Here is a 19,626-nt window from a genome sequence, read left to right on the forward strand (position 1 = left end):
GGATGCAAAGCAGCCCCAGGCATCACCGAGTCACCACCATGCTTAACTGTAGGCAGAGTGTTCTTTTCAGGGTGTGCTTCATTTGTCTTCTTCCAGACATACCGCTGATCCATTGGGTTGAAAAGTTCCAGTTTTGTTTCATTGCTCCACAGAACAGAATCCCAAAACTTCTGTGGCTTATTTATATGATTTTGAGCATATTGGAGCCAACTTTTCTTGTGCTTTTGGGTCAGTAGTGGTGTACGTCTTGGAATTCTGGCATGGGAACCTTCTGTGTTTAGTACGTGCCTTATTGTGCTCACTGAATCTCAGTACCTGTTGCCACCAAGTCTTGCTGCAGGTCTTTTGCAGTCACTCGAGGGTTTCTCTCAACCTGCCTTCTCAGAAATCTGGTTGCAGTCATTGACAGCTTCCTTTTTCTGCCCCGTCCAGGTAGTGTAACCACTGTTCCTTTAACTTTGAACTTGCGAACTATGCTTCCAACGGTGTCTCTAGGAACATTCATTGCCTTTGCTATCTTTTTGTATTCTGTTCCTTGTTTGTGAGGGGCGATGATCTCTTCTCTTACCTTTTTGGACCATTCTTTTAACTTAGCCATACTGTATTTCTAAGACACAGTCAAATGTGACACTCAACAAACCCTTAGCCAGTTCAGGTATTTCATGTGTTCCAGCTCAAGCACACCTGGTGCAACTAATGAAGCCCTTGATTAGTTGCATCAGGTGTGCTTGAGACAACACCTGTTTTACATACTGTATGTGTGCTCTTGTGACAGATTCTATTCAGGGGGTTGAATAATTTTGAGACTGGAGAAGTCATTACAAGTTGCATTTTCAGTTGACTTTGAGGACACCACTTGAAGCATTCATTGTGTTGAGCTATTTCAATTGCTTTTGTTTGATTTGTTCATTGCAAACAGCTGGAAGTCTGTACATTTTGACAATCAACTTGATTTGCAATGGGGGTTGAATAATTTTGATTACAACTGTAAATGTTTTATGGTCTGAGATGGTCATTAGCAATTTTCATCAACCGCTATCTAATCTTTTCAATATTGTAATTATTGCTTTTCTGCTGCTGTTCTGTATTTTACATCTGTATGTCTCAAAGTAATGTTTTAACTGTTGTTCTGTTATCAGAAGACTTAGACTTATGAGTAGGATGCATTCACAACGGTCACACTGAGTCCATTTCCAAACAACTGCTGTAAAATGACCACCTGATTGTTGGCTAGGAGTTAAGTTGTGTTCTGGTGTCAGCAGAGAAGCAATCTGTTCAGAAAGAACACAGTAGGAGGGACAGCCATGGCAAGGAGAGCAGGCAGTAGTGGTCCTTCTCCCATCTCAAATAGTGGACCTTATTAGGCTTCTTGCCACTAACATCTGGAGCAGTGTTTCCCAACTGTGGCAGCTTCCTGATGTGTGGCCTTTGGTACCCAGAATTCTCCAGCCAGCATGGCCATAAATCTCAAAGCTTGCAAGGTTGGAAAACACTGATTGAAAGCTTCAGAAGTTCCATACAATGTACCTGTAATATAGATTCTGACCAATAGGTAGCTTCTAAACAAGAGTCATAATTTGGTAAACAATTTTTAAAAAACCAAGAGATTTAACAAACTATACCATTACTCTTCTCCAATGCCAGCATAGTATCTGGGTCCAAGGCAATGCTGACAAGCAGTTCCATATAATTCCTAAATGTCTCCTTCATAGCTCTGGTGTTTAAAAAGCGAGCAACAATAGGTGCTGGTGGTTCAGTGTCTGAAATATCAAAAATAGAAATATATTGTTTAACTGTTTTAATTTTTTCACTAGCTTGATTATTGCTCTAGTGACTCTGCAGAGAACTTCAGTCCTAATTAGGACTGAGATGTAATATTTATATTCACACTGATATCTGATACTTCATGTGGACAGTTTTAGTAGTCATGGCCACTGGTTATGTATTTTATTAGTCCTATTGTTTTATATCACATGTTTTATTATATTTTAGATTATACTGAAAATATTTTTTTATAATGGAGGAAAATGTTGTAGTAGGTCAGGTTTACAACAGTGACATAAAAATAAAAGTAAAATTATACAGTAGTGTAAAATTAACCCAGTAGTTTCTATGGTTGGTTCATATTGAAATTACTTTCTGATGTATTTATTTAAAATATTTGTATGCCATCTGATAAGCCACATAGTTCCAGGCTCTGCATAACATTAAAATGTCTTCAGTCTGTATTTTGGCTGGGAAATTTAGACTAACAATTGTCCCAAAGCTGAAAGCTGTCCTATTAATACTGATGAAAATTTAACTATTATCCACACTAAAGACTTCTGAGGCCAATTATTTATGCTTAAATAACCTAAATTTGGATAGACACTGATGTTGTGGACATGTTGTTTCTGAAATACAAATTAGGAATTGTATGATCTTTTCAATAGTTTCCTCTGCAAAGATGTTGCTACATTTACTAAATATTGAACAGGAACCCAAATATGCCCATGGCACTGCAATGGATATAACACACATTGACCTTCAGACTCTGTACTAAACATGACATCGGAAGAGGCTTCCTTATACATCTACAGCCGTAAGCATAGAGATGTTTCATGCCACTGGGCCATTTGGAGCGTGTACAGCAGACACTGGGATCAACAAGCAAATAACTAGAGATGCTGGGGCTACTGACACAGGGAATGAGCTAGGGAGTGCAGCCTCCACTCCCTCTTCTATATGCAGAAAAAAGGCACAAATGCCATAAATAAATAAATATATACATTAGGGTTCGTCATATTGTACTAATTAATATAGAAAATTAAAATAGAATTAATATTAAAAACGCACCTCCTTATATATTGTAACTAATAAATGGGACAATACAACAGTGGAAATGATGCAAAATCACAGATGTTCATAATTTCTTCTGATATAGGGATGCTTACCTTCCTCATCACTCTGCAGCTGAGGAGTAGAGGGCAATTCTTCTTTCCATGTTTTGCGTTTTTTTGGTGGGGGTTCAGCCTTTGTCTTTGGCTGTTTTGCTTTGGGTTTCACTGAAGTGACTTTTGTTGTAATAGTTTTTGGCACTGGGGGATCAGGAACTTTGTTGATGCTCATGCTTGGCTTACAGTGAGCAGTTCTGTAAGTTAGAACAATTCAAAGAAACTCTTATAAATCCAATCTTTATAAATCATACACTTAGCTTATTAGTTTTCTTCTTACAGTTTTCCATACTTCATCCATCTGTGCATTAAGATAATTGTTTACACTATCTGATTACAGGGTCTAGGCAACATTAGATGCTAGCCTTAAATCTCCATGCCCATATTAACTAAAGAGTACCTCTAAATAAATAAATAAAATGTGCTCTTAGCAAGGAAACTCTTAATTTCCTAACAAGTAAACAAATCCTTGAAAAGAGAACAGAAAGAAATCCCTAAAAATATTGGCCCATAGAATATTGGCTAGAAAAATGAATACCTGAAAATTATATTGAGTAAAGGACAGAATGAGAATTGATTTGGTCAAAATGATCATCATCTAAAAACCATCCTTCACAAACCTAATAGAACTGCAGTTCCCAGAACGTTAAATGGGTATAGCCAGTGGCTGCTGGGAATGTAGTTTCAACACTTCTGAGAAGAAGGTTGGAAAAAAATGATTTAATACATGAATTAAGTTTGGGGATTGTATGTTTGCTTTCTCTATCCTTTGCCAGCAAACAGAGTAAAAACCTTTACTTTCACATTTGATTAAACTTTGATTCCTGAAATTTAAGGAAACTGATTAAGTGAAAAGTGGAGAGCAAAGATTTCAAGCTCCTCTCATGTTAAAAACAGAAAAATGTTCATGGCTTTTTACAGCTCTTTCCTCATAATCTAAATGAAGGTAGGTTTGTTTTGAGATCTATTCTAGAGCATAAAATACCAACTATTTTAGGTAGTAAACCTTCAAAATAATATATATGAAACAGGTGCCTTTTAAAATCAATTTTTAAAAGTGATAATACATTTTGCCCCCAAATTACATACAATTACAAGACACATCAAAGATCAGAGTAAATGGATTAAAATAAAATACCTTGCAGACTGTACAAGTGTATTTTTTGGCTTCTTGGAACATACTCTGACATACTCTTTTTTGTTTGTATTTTCTATGAACTTCACATATACTCGTTTATACTTTGATTTTGCATCACCAAAATACCCAAGATACTACAAGGAAAAAAAGACATGTATTATGCTAACTTTGTAAGTAATTTATAATCTTGTAAGAAATTAATAAAGCACAAAAAATGGATGGGTCAGGGATAAAACCCCAAGTTAATTTTATTTAAATTTTATTAAATATTAGGGGTGTGCCAAGTAGCTTGCATTCTCATTGGTGAGGTGAAGAGGTAATGTCTCTGAGAGATACTTTGTGACATCTTAAAAACTTTTCCTGAGAGTTTCATTAGGCAGAAGAGTCTTCTGCTGGAAGCACCAGAAAAGACTTCTGCACTTATGTAACTCCTGTATACAAGCTTCTTCTGGCTAATAGAACAACTGGAGGAGGGAAAGTGAAGCAATGCAGCAATCTGACTTGTAAAGTATGAGGGTTCAAAAGGGGGCACAAAGCAGCATTTCGAAGTTCTGCACAAGCCCAATGATTACATCCCAGTGTATTTAAGTTTTCTTCCTAGTGGTAAATTCTGGGGGAGTTTTGCTGTTAATACTTCAAGACAATGTTTCTATTTTTAAGAAATCCTACACAATTCTACTGACAACTGTTTAATTAATTCATTCCACTTATATGGCCACCCATCTCACGTATGTGACTCTGGTGGGTACAATAAAAACAGACCATAAAAAGACATTAAAAAGTATACCATAATAAAACATTAATACTATTTAAAAAGACTAGGAGAGAGCATTTTTGATATTATATACAGTGTAGCCATCTCCCCAGTTAATATAACATGATTAAAGCTGAATAATTATACTTACACTATTAGTAGCTGCAAATTCTCTTTGTCCATCTCGTACTTCAGGAACAAACTTTTGCAACAAAGCCTTTTGAACTTTCCAGATGGCTGGGGGCTCTACTCCTCTTTTTAAAGCAGTCTACACGGACCAAAATGAAAAGCACCAATTCTGTTAGTATTTGCTTTTACACATTGCAACTATTATTCAAATAAAGCTAATTTCAGAATACAGTTTGAATATTTTAAAGAATTCCTTACACATCCCATAGCAGCTTTCAGCATACGTCATAAGTAAGTAAGTTAACTCTAAACCTGAATTTTCCTCATAGGTAAACCCAGCATTGCTACCTGTTACACCTTATTATATTCTTTTTCATTGCTTTGGAACAAATGACAGCAAAAGTGCAAATGGAGATTTAAAATATTCACCCACAAACTATATCCAATTAAATAATAGAAAATATTAATGTAGTCTTTGGAAAATGCTTCATGTCAATGGTGGCATCCCTCTTATGGGACAGGGTGGCCTCATGTCTATTAGAACTACCTCCTCCCTAATGAGTTTCCAAAAAGAAGCAAAATCTGGCTATGGGATATATTAGGTGTTGGTATCTACCTATGCTGGGTCAGTGCCATTATAATTCATATTGTTAAGTACTGTTATTGGAGATATTTTTGACCAGCTAAAAACAATACAAATATTAGAAAAGAAACAAAGAAAATAAAGAAATATAGTGAATAGGAAATAGAAATAGAAAAGATAAGATTATAAAGAAGCAGGTTCTGATATTTTTGACAGTGTTTATAAATGCATTTATATTTTACTTTCTCAAGGTTACAACATAATATCCTTCTTTCCCTAAGCTACCCTTTCTAATCTTCAAACCCATAAATCACAAGTTCATTTTTCTCTTTTTTTCAGCAAAAAGCAAGGGGTTCCTAGTCACCGATAAATGTTGATCTTTCTCTAATCAAACAAATTAATTTTGCCATCTCTGCTAATTTTGTCCTCTTCACCAACCATTCCTCCATTGCGGGTATTTCAGAATCTTTCCTTTTTTGTGCATATAATACTCTCGCAGCAGTAATCATATATAAAAATAATCTTCCATGGTTCTTTTCTAATTGTCGATCCATTAATCCAAGCAAGAAAAGTTCTGGTTTCAGCTGAATGTTGATCTTTAGAATTCTTTGTATCATTATACGTATTTGAACCCAGAAATTCCTAACATAAATTTGAAGTACCTTTATACATTCTCGACAATTTTTCTGAAGTCATATACCAATGGTACATCATTTTATAAAAATTCTCTTTTAAATTATAGCATTAAAAAAAAGGAATTACAAAAAGAGGAGAAAAAAACACCTAAGTGCTTTAACAAAAAAGTGAAAGAAATACAACAAAGGAAAAAAACATTAATATGTCATTATAAGAGAAAACAATGGCAATTCTATATATACTTATCTAGTGCAAATATTATTTACATATATATTTCTAATAGATTTATATGACTGTCATGTTTTCTTTTAAATTATAATGTAAATTTCAATCCTTTTAACCACATATTTTCCCACTGTTCCATCAGTATATTGTGTCCAAAGTTCTTGGCTCATTTTATCATAGCCTTTCACTTGTTCTTCTTCCATTTCAAATTTCAATAAAAATTTATACATTTTAACAATTACATGTTCATCATTTGTACATAGTTTAACTTCACATTCTGTCTTCTGCTCCTCACTTCCAAATGTCCTATTATCTACCTTAAATCTTTCTCTTAACTGTGCATACCAAAACCATTGAAAACTAAATCCCTCTGCAGTCAATTGCTCTCTTGATTTCATCTTATATTGTCCATGCTCTTGTTCTATCAACTCTTGATAAGTTAACCATTTCTCTTTACCTGCTGTTTCTTTCCTGTAAAATGCTTCTTGTGCTGAGACCCATAAAGGCATTTTCGGGCACACTCTGGGTTTATATCTGTTCCATATTCTCAATATGGCACTTCTAATATAATGATTCTTAAAATCTACATTAACCTTATCATACCGTAAAAAACCATGCCATCCAAACCTCAGATTGTGCTCTTCTAATTCTAAAATTCTCTCATTTCTCAGCAAAACCCAATCTTTCATCCAAACTAAGCAGCAGGCTGCAAAATACAATTTCAAATCAGGCAGTCCCAATCCTCCTTGTTCTTTTGCATCTTAAAGTGTTTTTTATTTAATTCTTGGTTTTTACCCTTGCCATACAATCTTAGTTATATCATTCTGCCACACATTGAGTATTCTTAGGTTGTTTTTAATCTTCCAGTTTTTTTTCTATACACATTGATCTGAACTATTGGGAATGTAGTAGCAATACAAAACAATTCAACCCAAAAAACTAACTCAAACATTGACAAAAATGTTAACGTTCCATATGCTGGAAATCTACTGCTGCAGATCAGGTGTAGATTTATTCTGCTGATGCATAATAATTCTTTTAGCTACCCTATGCACGAAATACCTGTAATTCTTAACATCTCGGTTTCAAATATTTGGGATATCCAGAAAGAGAATATGTATCTCTGACAAGTAACTATTTTAAAGCTATATTGACAATTTTGTGAATTTCAGTCTAAAGTCAGACCTTTGTAGTACAAGCCCAAGCTTTCTAAATTAATATCTCAACTCCTGAATTGTACGCCCAATAGCAAGGCAACTGTAACCAGACTTAAATATTCCCTGAAGTGTTATAAACATGCATTTTTGTTTAAGGGCAAAAGATAATAGTTTTAATTTTAAGCCTATCTGCCATGGTTTTGCAAGAACAGGACATCCCAACTCATTATTCCACAAATAATTGTGGAATATCCTGAAAATAATTAACACAACTTTCATTCATTTCTTTCAAATTCTGATGGAGATAGCTTGTTGGCTTAGAAACCTCAGCTAATCACTTTAAGACCTTTAACCAATATAGAATTTCAGTGGCAGTAAAAACATCAGATCAAAGAACCCAAGCAGCAAAATTGCGAAAATACTTTTTTTAAAATTTAAAAATAATGGTACTGAGTTTCTTTTATCCAAAGCTAAAACTTTTGAGCCTGGGGTATGGCAAAGAAGATAATTCAATGCAACAGAAAAGAAAGTCACCTTCCAATTTTAAGAAGTATGAGGCTATGAGGATGATATATATTTTTGAAATCTCTGGGTTTGAAACATGAGAAGATGGTGCAGTACATTGCTATATGGGTTTATGTTTATTGCACAAATCTTTCTGGATTTTTTCTGGGTGGGCGGGTTACATTCAGTTCATTCAGCTACTATAACATATTTAAGTTTTTTTTCCCACTAAAGAGTCACCATTTGATGAGTCACCATTTCCCTTTTGTCTCTCAGTATTTTAACAATAAATAAGATTAAAATATAAAAAACAGATTACAGATTAAAATGGATGACTTACCTTTAATGGTTCTATATCTTCAATCTTCACTACAAATTCATCACGCTCTCTGTATATGCCTTCGCCTTCACTGTCTCCATGGTCATCCTCAACATATCCTTCTATTGCAACCAATGCTTGTGGTTTTGCTAAGTGGTCTGTAACAACACTCTCCTTTTCAAATTGTGCTAAACAGGTTTTCACCTGAGCATCTGCCACAGTAACAGTCACATGGGAAGCTTCCTTCTTTACATCAGTATTAGTGATGGCTTGAGAAACAGTGTTGTCAATTTCTGAAGTACACAACAAGCACTTAACAATAAGAATTTGAATTCATTTTCACATTTATAACACAAATATTTTAGTTTACACATTACTGCTGAATGCAAAATATTAGCTGCCCTGATAACATTAGCAGATTTCTCATATTCTGGAAATCCTGAATATATTTCATAGATCTGCTTTAAGTTAAAAAATCAGTAGAGGGTACAAGAAAAAAAATAAAGCTTAACATTTATCTTGCCTTTCAAATAAAAGTAATGTATTTACATATCTGACCTTGTCATGGAAAAATAATGTGCTGAAGATATTTAAATGAAAAAAGCAAACAAATTCCCATAGGACTTTCTAAATGTATATATTATCTATGTTATGGGCAAATCTAAAATTATTTGTAGAAGCTTTTAAAAAAATTCCTCATTTTGGTAGGTTATTGTGATTTCAGTTTAAGCAAGCAATTGAGGTAGCCTGTAAAAAAAATTTTTTTTAATGCAAATTCTATATAGCATGAATTCGTTAACTGTTTTGATTAAATGACATTTAAAAGCACTTCCAACAATCTTAAAAACTAAATTACCCTCAAAACATTTCTGAATCCCCCAAAATGCTCATTAACTCAAAGAACAGCTATTTACTGAGTGAAAACTGGACTGGTTTAAGTTTATCTTTAAAGCTACATTTAAATTAAAATCACATGTCTAGTCACAAGCATAGTAATCTTTACCTGACTTTATCCTTCTATCAGTTGTTGATAATGGAGAATTTACACTCTTTTGGTGATCATTGTTGCTCCCCATGTTATCTTTATCAAAAGAAAAAAAAGGCAGGGCTTCTGACTTTATCTTAGGTTCTTCATAATTGTTTGTAATTGAATTTTCAGCATAGTAATCAAAACATGAAGGAACTGTTGCTGTCTGAGCTTTTGAGATTGACAGCTGACAAGGTGCTCTAATAATGGGGGTGACAGGTCTTCTCACACGATTAGGAACACGGATAGCAGGTGCTGAAAACTGCTGTCTGGGTCCAGATTTTAAGAAATCTAAAAATGATGCAATAAATCCTGTTCTAACTTCTGGTTGCTTTTCTTCCACCTCTTTAATTTTCTGCCTCATTTTTTCTTGATGTTGGTAAGTTTCATGACAGTTTTCAGGAACAGGAGAATAAGGCAAGCTGGCATCAATTCCTCTTGAATTTTGACGTTTGCACTGCCCACTTCGTTTCAGTTGCTTCTGATTTGCATCAACTTCATTGACATTTTTGATTTGATTTTGTCCTCTGTCCTTTTGCTTTTGAAGGTCCTCTTCTGGTAAAAAATGGCTCTTGTCTTCAGCATTAACATTTTCATTTCTTGGATGCTGCATAGATATTTGTTGCAGTGGAGTTTCAGCCTTGTCACTTGCCATGTTATAATCTGTGTTTGACACCGCAATCTCTTCATTTAGAGTCCTAGTACTTGAAATAAGGTCTATATCTTTCATGTTTAATGTTCCATCCACATGAACATCATTTTTAGCTTCAGATTCAATCCTGGTGCTGGACTGTTGCTTAAGCTGTTCCTGCCTTCTTTCAAGCTCAACTGTTGTAACTCTAGCAGGAATACTTTGATCAGAAATCTCAATGTGTTGTCGGTCAAGGTTCCTGCCTTTTGTCTGTACTGTAGACATTGCTGTTAAATTTAGGGTAATGTGACCTCCATTTAAAGAAATATTGTTTACACTTAGTGGCTTTCCAGAAATTGCAGGTGATGAGCTGAAGCTAGGAGTCACGTGTCTAACATCTATTGTATGGAACTGAGATTTAGGACTATCTCCATTTTCAGCCGAATGAATTTCATCTTCATTGGCTGTTGATTTTGCAAATTCAGATGGTGTTACCCCACAAGCTGCAGCTGTGGCTGCCAAGATATCATCTACATTAGACAGTATATTCCTTTCATCATTGAGAAGTACAGATTCTGGAAAACATACAGAACTGAGGGAAACAAACTGATTCTTAGATTCATGATTTGGCTGCCCAAAATTATCTTTTGATGTCAAATGATGCTGTAGTGGCTTTGATGATTCAGAAATGTTAATTTTCAAAACTTCAGAGTGTTGTGAATGAATCTGCTCCTGAGAATGTCTCCCGTTACTTTGAATCACATGACCATCTCCTTGTAGATACTGAGAATTCATAAGGTGCGGCACTTGTGGAACACTTTTTGTGTATCCTAAGCCAGATTGCAATATTGACTGCTGAAGCATTTGTAAATCACAGGCAGGCTCTAGAAGTACCTGTGGAGTAGGCAGGCACAGCTGATGGCTATGCCGTATGGCCTGAGCATGAAGCTGAGGTGGTGAGCTAACAACATGACCCTGTTGCTCTGAGGCTTTAACTTCATGTACCTTGTGCATAAGAGACTGTTGCTGGCTAAGCTCTTTATTGTTTGCATTTACTTGCGTTGTTGACAGTAAATTAGTCGCTTTTTTAATATCATGGCTCACTGTATTAGTAATATGGCTGATTTGTGCCACTGAGTTAACCATTGTTTCATCTTTTTTTGACCCCTGAAAAGTAAGCCCAACAATTTGATCTTCAAGACGAGAATTACTTCTGATTACACTTTGAGAATAGCGATTATCTGCTTTGGAAACTTTGTAAGTTGTATCCTGAGCATTAATTTCACCATCAGCAAGTCTCTGAGGAGAGGAATCAAGAGATGTTTGCTGTTGCAGTGCCTGCAAATCATGCACTGGAAATTGATCATCTTGTTTAGATGTTTGATACAAATTAGGATCAGATTTCCTTTTAATATATGACTTTGTATCTGAGGAAGATCTGTTGTTCTGCAATGCTGGTGAATTAGGTGTTACTTCAAAAGGAGTTGACTGTACAACTGGCAAAAATTTTTGAGACTGTGGAGAGGATGACTCTTGTACCTGAGAATGTAATGAAATATAGTTCTGGGGAGGGCTTGTAGTTGACAAGTTTTGGACATGAGAAGAAGAAAATGTTTCTGAAGGACTAACAACTGACAAGACCTGCGACTGAGATGAATAGCTAATCTGTGGCTGGCTAACTGTTGACATACCCTGAGAATGACTAGAAGAATAATTTTGAGATTGGGTGCTTGAAGAAAGATCCCTTGTTTGCCCAGAGAAGTTGTTATTTGAAACTGAGGTCAATACCTGTTGATCAGAAGTGTAAGTTAGTGCCTGGCTATCAGAAGTAGCAGCTTGTGATTGCCCAGCAAAAGCAAGTGTTTTGTATAATGATGGTAGCTTCTCAATCTTGATGGTAGAGAATACTTGGGCATGACTAACAGGTGGCACATTCTGTGACTGCGTTGAAACATAATTTTGTGACTGACTTACTGACAAAAGACTTGGAAGTTGTGCTGTAGAATAGATTTGTGCTTGACCAGCTATTACAGAGTTCTGGTTCTGTGCAATTTTGGAATAGCTTTGTGTCTGTACAGGAGGGGCTACACTTTGTGGTTTAGGGGTCTTTGTTGACCTTGGTGGTTGCTTTGTGGAACATTGTTTTGCCTTTGTAGTGGAAACAGATGGGAAACCTGGTGATGGAACTGCTGATGAATATGACTGAGCAAGCTCCACTGAAACCTGAGAGGTTTTCTGCTGTGGACCACTACTGCTCACCTGAGTAGCATCACCAGCTGGGCTACAAGATGATTGGCGGGATGCATCCTGAAAATCAGTTTCACTTGTACTTGGTAAATAGTTCTGTAAGGAATGCTGTGAACCAGTCAGTTGTGCCTGAACAGACTGTGTGTTTGAAGGCCGCTGATGGTGTTTAATTACACTACATTCACGCTGCAGTGCTCTTTCAATGGAGGCAGTGGAACCAGTAAACAGGGTTGAGCTATACACCTGTGGAGTCTGCTGAGCTCCTCCACCAAGTGATGAAGGCAATAAACTGAACTGTGGCTGTAGGAGGTGTGGTGCAGACTCTTGAGCAGAACGGTATGTTGAAGACTGTGGTGGTATGGTGGTACTTAATACGTAACTTCCCAGACGTTCAAATGTCAGTGCAGGGGGAACTGTGCCTTGGGATGTCTTGATCTGCAATAAAGGGTCATGAGCAGCTAGAAGCCCATTTGAGGTTGCACTAAAAGTTGTATCCTGAAGTGTTAGAGAAGGGGTAGTAACAAAGTTTCTACTGCTAAAAGCATTGGGATGTTGATAAACTGAGGTTGATGGAAAGGTTCCAGATGTTGGCAGGGTTCCAGTAACAAAAAGCTCAGTTGATGAATGCATGCCTGCTTAAAAAAACATAAAAAGAGATGTAATTAGTTATAATGAAAAGGGAAATATAAAACTGGTAACCAACCATTTCATTTAGTCTTGAACCTAATCACAGAAAATATTTTACCTCTGTATTTGAAAACCAGATGCACTCAAAGGCAGTGCTAAGTTCTCTCAGGATTCTGAGTTTGCATGAGATTTAGCAAGCAGTACCAAAATAGAATCTTTTCAATTATTCTACCCCGTGCTAAGATGACTGATGAAGATAGGGTGAAACACTTCATCCTCCTTTTACATCTAACATAGAAACCGAGAGGACTGTATTAGACTTCAGGCCAACCAAAATCTCTACAGTCCAGAAACTCAGCTGACTTCAGGAATCCTAACCCCACAGGGTAACAACAACAGCTTCACAAACTTCACAATGCTAGGTAAATTACTTCACTGAAAACACAAGGAAGTCATATATACTCATACCCTGGTCACTTCCCGAATGGACTATTTCAACTTGCCCCACATGGGGTTGCCCTTAAAGAGTATCCAGAAGCTTTAGCTGGTGCAAAATGTGGTGGCACAGGCAGTTATGTGTGCTCCGAGAAGGACACGTTACCCCTCTGCTCTGTGAGCTGCACTGGTTACCAGTGTGCTTCCGGGTCCAATTCAAGGTCCTGGTTTTGACCTTTAAAGCCCTACATGGCATAGGACCAGGTTATCTGAGGAACTGCCTCTTTCCAATTACATCTACCCAACCCATCAGGTCCAGCAGGAAGGGCATTTGTGGGTTCTGTCTGTGAGGGAGTTCCATCTGATGGGACCTAGGTGACAAGCCTTTTCTGCCATGGCATCCCTCCTGAGGTGAGGTTAGTCCCAAAACCTTGAGACCTTCCAGAAAACCCTTAAAACCTGGTTTTATCAGCAAGCCTGGGGATCCCCTGGTAATAGGGAGCCTGAGCGCTGGCTGTATTATATGCAATATCTTCCCTCTCATGATCTTTCTTTATTTATGTTCATTGTTTTTAACTAGTGTTAATAGAACGTTTTAATTGCTGGTTTTATTATACTTTACCTTGAATCACTTTGTTTGAGATGGGTGGTCATATAAATTTAATACATAAATAAATAAAACTTGCCCATTACAGAACACAAAATTCAAGCCCTATATGTACATCAGTCCCACGGTTTAAATCTTAAGCCTTTTCTTCCCGCCCTTGTGAGTCAATGGACTTTTGATCATTCTTTTCCCAACCTTGAGACTGGAAGGCATCTGTTCAATGTTGACATTATGATTCAGACCAGCCTTAGTACCACTGGTTCCTGTCTTGACAGTTTCAGCTATTAAACACTGCTTTATAGGAGACAGGAATCTTTCCCATCCCATTGGAAACTATCTTTTTTTTTTTTGGCTTCATTTTTTATTATGCCAACATGAGTATTCACAAGTAGAATTATACTCAAAATATTCCCACAGTAGAATACATTGGGAGTTTTGCAATTTCTCCATCTATTCCCACTGTCACAAGCACAATCCCCAATCCAGTGAACTAGAAGTCTTCTGTGGATTGTAGAAGCTTCCTATTCAGAGAAGAATGGCTCTAGATCTAAGCCAATGTTATACTCTTTAATGATTTTTACACAGAGATATGCTGACATGATTACCAAAGTATTAGGAAAATGTCACCTGGTTGCCATGTGGGAGCCCTAAATTGTGGTAAAAGAGTTGTTCCTGAAGAAACAGTCTGAGTATTGCGAGATTCAATTGCAGAGAGAAAATTCATAACTGATGTTTCTTTAGTGTTGCTATTGCCACTGTGCGTAGTATTATCAAAAATTCCAGGAAGACCTATACGAAAAAGTATATCACACATGAGTGATGTGATACTAAGACTTACACAAGCATTCATAGGGAGATATACCTCAATGCTTTAATGTCCAATCAAAAAGCTCAATCACAACACTCTAGCTGAGTTTTGGTAATGGCCAAAAAGCTCTATCACAATGTTCTGGTAGTTTACTTAATTAACCATACAAGTTGCTGAAAGTAATTAAAGAGAGGAAATAGACAATAATATAACAAAGTATCTACGGAAACTTTCATTTATGTTGTATTTAGCACACTATTAGCTGAAAGATGAAATGAGGGAGGGAATGGACAATTTTCACCAATTCCACTCTTCTCTAAATTCCCGTGCTTTCAAAAAGCTAAGAGTTCCAAGAAAGAAAATGGGATCAGAAAAATTGCTCCATCCCAAACTTTTTAACAGGTATACAGATTATAAACATACATCTCAGTAATTCTCATGAAATGTATTCTATCATTTTTCAGCTCTAAACTATTTTAGAAGGCATTCATTTCATAAATTATTATTACCAGAAGGATGGGGTGTGGTAGAATATACAGGAAGCTGCTGAGAAGTTGTATACGTTTGTCTAAGAAGATCCGTTTCAGAGTGTGATGAATGTCCTCCTCCATAGTTTAAACTTCAGAAGACAATTAAAAAGGGAGAGAACACACATGAAGATAAAATTCTGACAATTAACCAAAACATGTTAGAGAGATTAATATTCGAAGTTTAAACTTTAGTGGTTGAGCAGTGACTGATCTGGAAGAGTACAAATTATTATAACTTAGAATCCTTTTGCAACAATATACTGGTAATGCTGTAATGTAGTTAGCACATCCAAAACAGAGAGAGATTACCTTTCTGTATTTCAGAGTGATTGTAAGATATTATTTACTGTTCTGTTCCCTGCATTGCTAATTGTATGAATATTTATCCTAGTTTTTAATTTTGCATTCAAGTATATATAAAACAACCTTAAATGTCTTTCAAATTTCTAAAAAGCTATACATACAGCATCTATAACTACCTTTCATAGGCAAGTCTCCTTCTTTAGAAACAGAAATACACCTCTGATTTCACATGGTAGCTTCAGAAAGCATTGCTAGGTCCAAAAAATGTGAGTCAAAGGACTCATGGCCGTTCTTAACCTTCAAGCAGAAGTAAGGATTTTTCTTGGAAATACCTCACATTTGAAAGATACTCAAGACTCTAGAAGCAAAACAGAGAGCAAGTCCCAATCGGCCTTTAGAACTCCAAGCAGAAGAAGTGCAGGGAGATGTTTCTGATCTTTCTAGGTTCTCCAAGTATCTCAGAAGCAGATTCAAACCAACAAACCCTATTTCATGAATTTGAAGGAGAAGACTGTGTCAAGTGCCTCTGATGTTCAATGCAACTGTGAAGATATTCCCTGTTTTCTCCAAGATTTGTCAAGATATACCAAACTTTGGGTGGAAATATAAACAACGCAGTATCTATTACAGCAAGTAAAACTGTTAACTCTGCATATGATAAACCACCTAAATGTGTGTGTGTATAGATTATTTAAATGTATATAATGAAAGTATTTTCACTTTTTAGAGACATCACCTTCTATAGTAAATCAATCACAAAAAATGAGATGGAAGTGTAAAAGAAACTTTTTAGGAACCACAAACACACACACACACACACACACACACACACACAAGAAAGAACAAATGAACAGCAAGGCTGTTTCCTTTTTATCTTACACTGTGTAGAATTAGATTTGAAAGCACTATCTCAGAAGTAATGGTTACTAGCTGGCTGCATGGTTTCCCAAATAGACAGAACACTTGCTTCAAGTCTGAAAAGTGATCCTTAGCTCTCCAGACAACTACCAAAATAATATTTAATGGCAAATGTAAAAAAAAAAACCAATATTCCAAATAATTCCTAAATAATGACTTAAATAATGCTTTTCTGCTGTGATGCCTGCCCTCTGGAACATCCTCCCTCCTGAGATTAGGATGGCCTGACCCTTTTGGCTTTTCAGAAGGCCTTGAAGACCTGGCTTTGTGCCTGGGCCCCCGAGGGTGTAAACGGCCCCGTTTCATGGTTGTGCTGACACCGATATTTTTTAAGATCTCTTGGCTGTATTTATATTTAATTTTTTGTATTGTTTTAATTGTTGACTGTTTTTATTATTGTTAGCTGCCCAGAGTCGCTAGTCTGAGATGGGTGGCTATATACATCGAATAAATAAAGAAATAAATTCCATTAAAAAGAAAAAAGAAAAAAAAAAGCTCTCATTAATTCTTACAGGTAAATGTCTTTCAAATCAAACTCATCTTCATTTTTATACCATATAACTATAATTTCCATATTAAGTATTAAATATGTTTTGTCAGCTACCAATGCACCAGAAGCATGACTGTTATATGAAAGAAAACAGGCCATCATAACATAGGTATTATCCTTTGCATTTGACAGTACCATTAAGCCCCATGGCACAGATGTATTCTCTTCATCTTGGGCAATGGTTGCAGATTACTTATCTAACAAAGACTGCTCATTTCAGTTATGGCAAAATACCAATGCTCCAAATTTTGTTAAATACTGCCAATAGGTCTAAATACTAGCATGCACCTCAATGCCACTTTACTGCAGTTGTTTTATATCAAAATTATATTACATCAAAATTTTATCTGACAATAGTCTTGCATATACACTATATCTGACTAAGCCAGGAACTTACAATTTAATATACTAGGCTGTATTATTTGGCACACAGTCAGATTACTTCCTATTTAATATTCTGTTTGTGCAAACATAAAAACTAAGCTAAAAGTCTGTCATTTCTTGAGGCATGCAAATCTAAGTTTACAGATCAGTATATCCATGTAAGCCAGCATCTATAAACCCAAGTCTTAATTTAATGTTGGCTTATATAGATTATTTGAGCACACAGCTTTTTGTACTCAATAGAAAAAGAAAGCAAAGAACTGAAAAGGAAATAAGGATAGATATAAGAGGTGGAAAGAGGGTTAAATCAACAAGGAACTGTAAATACAAATAACTTAAGATATGGTGTCAGAAAGGCTAACGCTCAGAATGAGCTGAGTTTGTTAATGGATGCTAAGAACAACAAACAAGGCTTTGGATATGGTCAGAACAAAAGGAGGAGAAAAAGAATCAGTATACCAGCTGCTCAGGTACAAAGAAAAGGTAGTACTACCCTTATTTTAGCTCACACTTTTCTAAGAAGATGGCTAAGTATTTTACCAGGCAGTTGTGAAGTGTAGGACGAAGGGGCAGAACTGAAGCCCAAGAATGAAAAAAAATATGTTTATGAATGGATTTACAACTCTCGGGCCAAATGAATTATATTCCAGGACTCCAAAGTAACTGAATCTTTATATATTATCTCTGAGAAACCCTGAAAAAGAGCAAACATCGCTATCTTCAAAAAGGGGAGAAAAGAGGAACAAAGGAACTACAAACCTGTCACTCTGACACTGATATATTGAAAGATTCAAATGCAGAACATTGAATAATTCAACTATAAATATTGCCATGATTGTCAAGAACAAGTATTATCAGATTAATCTTATTTCATTTTTTAAACAGCAATTTACTTAGCACTTTGTGGGAATGTTATAATCATGAAATATGTTGATTTCAGCAAACATTTGACCCATTATCCGATGACATTCTGATTACCACTGAGTGTTGGTTAGATGACATGCAGTTTGACAGCTGACTAAAAACTGTACTCAAATCTACTCATCAAACGTTCCTGATCAAATTCAAATAAGGTATCAAGTGGGGTACCACAACATTCAACATTCTTCAACTTTGTCATTAGTGACTTGGATAAATGCTTATCAGATGACACACAACTAGGTGGAACAGTTAATAATCTAGAAGGCAAAAATAAAATTCAAAAAGGTTGTAATAGAGGAAAGAAAAGGGCTGAAAACGATAGGACAAAAGTTAAAAGCAGAGAAAGAGAATGGAGGCAAATTAGTTTGGGAGTACTACTTACGATCCTGGAATAGTAGTTGATTAAATCTGCACATGAATCAGTAGTATGTTGTTGTTGCAAAAAGGCTAATGATTTTTAGCTGCAGCAACAGAAATATAGTTTTAAAATCATGGGAAGTAACAATCCTACTTTATTGTGTACGTATTGATGAGTTCAATTCATTTATTTATCAGGCTTCCATGCAGCTAATTCTTGTAGACTCTAAATGGCTTACAAAAGGCCATACATGGGGTCAAAAACATCACACCACTCCAACAAACATCTAATAACCCTTCATGGCTTGGGACCATCTCTCTCCAGTTGTTTCTACCTGTCCCATCCAATCCAACAGAAGGGTTGAATCTGGAAAAGAACAATCTGAACAATGCTTGTTGAAAGAACATTTCACTGCTCACTCTTCTATAAGCTGTTTGTCAAGAGATTATCTGGAATGCTACTGACCATGCCACAGGTGTCTGTGACAAGGTAAAATTCAATATGTCTGCCATGCTCATGCACCTATCACTCTCACAAGACACTTTTTAATCTAACCTAAGATTACCCAATCCCTTTTGGGGAAAAGGGATTCAGAGATCCATCTACAGGGCTGAGCTGAGGAGTTAAAAAATCACTCAGAACGGTTCCAAGTTAGACTCTGAGCATGAGGCAGGGTATGTGGAGATGCCCGGGGAACATTCTTACTCAGTTATCTGGGAACGGTTTGATCCTCTTGAGCCTGAGGAAGCGGACAGGATTCTCCCAACTTTAAATGCCACCACTTGCCAATTAGATCCATGCCCCTCCTGGCTGGTGAAGGCAGCTTGGGAGGGGACGTGTGGTTGGGTCCAGGCGATGGTAAATGCATCCTTGAGAAAGGGGGTATTTCTGGCAGCTTTTAA

The 19,626-nt window shown here is 36.3% G+C and overlaps 1 protein-coding gene across 1 annotated transcript in view; it reads right to left on the reverse strand.

Annotated features, from left to right (window-relative positions):
* QSER1 (glutamine and serine rich 1) overlaps positions 1-19,626 on the reverse strand; it is a 43,998-nt gene that overhangs the window by 10,820 nt on the left and 13,552 nt on the right. The window contains exons 2-9 of the mRNA XM_063289516.1: positions 15,270-15,379; positions 14,580-14,741; positions 9,382-12,915; positions 8,400-8,671; positions 4,977-5,093; positions 4,072-4,205; positions 2,934-3,130; positions 1,623-1,760 (exon numbers count right to left, since the gene is read on the reverse strand). Of these exons, the coding sequence (XP_063145586.1) occupies positions 1,623-1,760; positions 2,934-3,130; positions 4,072-4,205; positions 4,977-5,093; positions 8,400-8,671; positions 9,382-12,915; positions 14,580-14,741; positions 15,270-15,379 (4,664 nt within the window). The remainder of the gene's footprint in view (positions 1-1,622; positions 1,761-2,933; positions 3,131-4,071; positions 4,206-4,976; positions 5,094-8,399; positions 8,672-9,381; positions 12,916-14,579; positions 14,742-15,269; positions 15,380-19,626) is intronic.

The sequence above is a fragment of the Candoia aspera genome, chromosome 1, assembly GCF_035149785.1.
Source record: "Candoia aspera isolate rCanAsp1 chromosome 1, rCanAsp1.hap2, whole genome shotgun sequence".
Classification (NCBI taxonomy): domain Eukaryota; kingdom Metazoa; phylum Chordata; class Lepidosauria; order Squamata; family Boidae; genus Candoia; species Candoia aspera.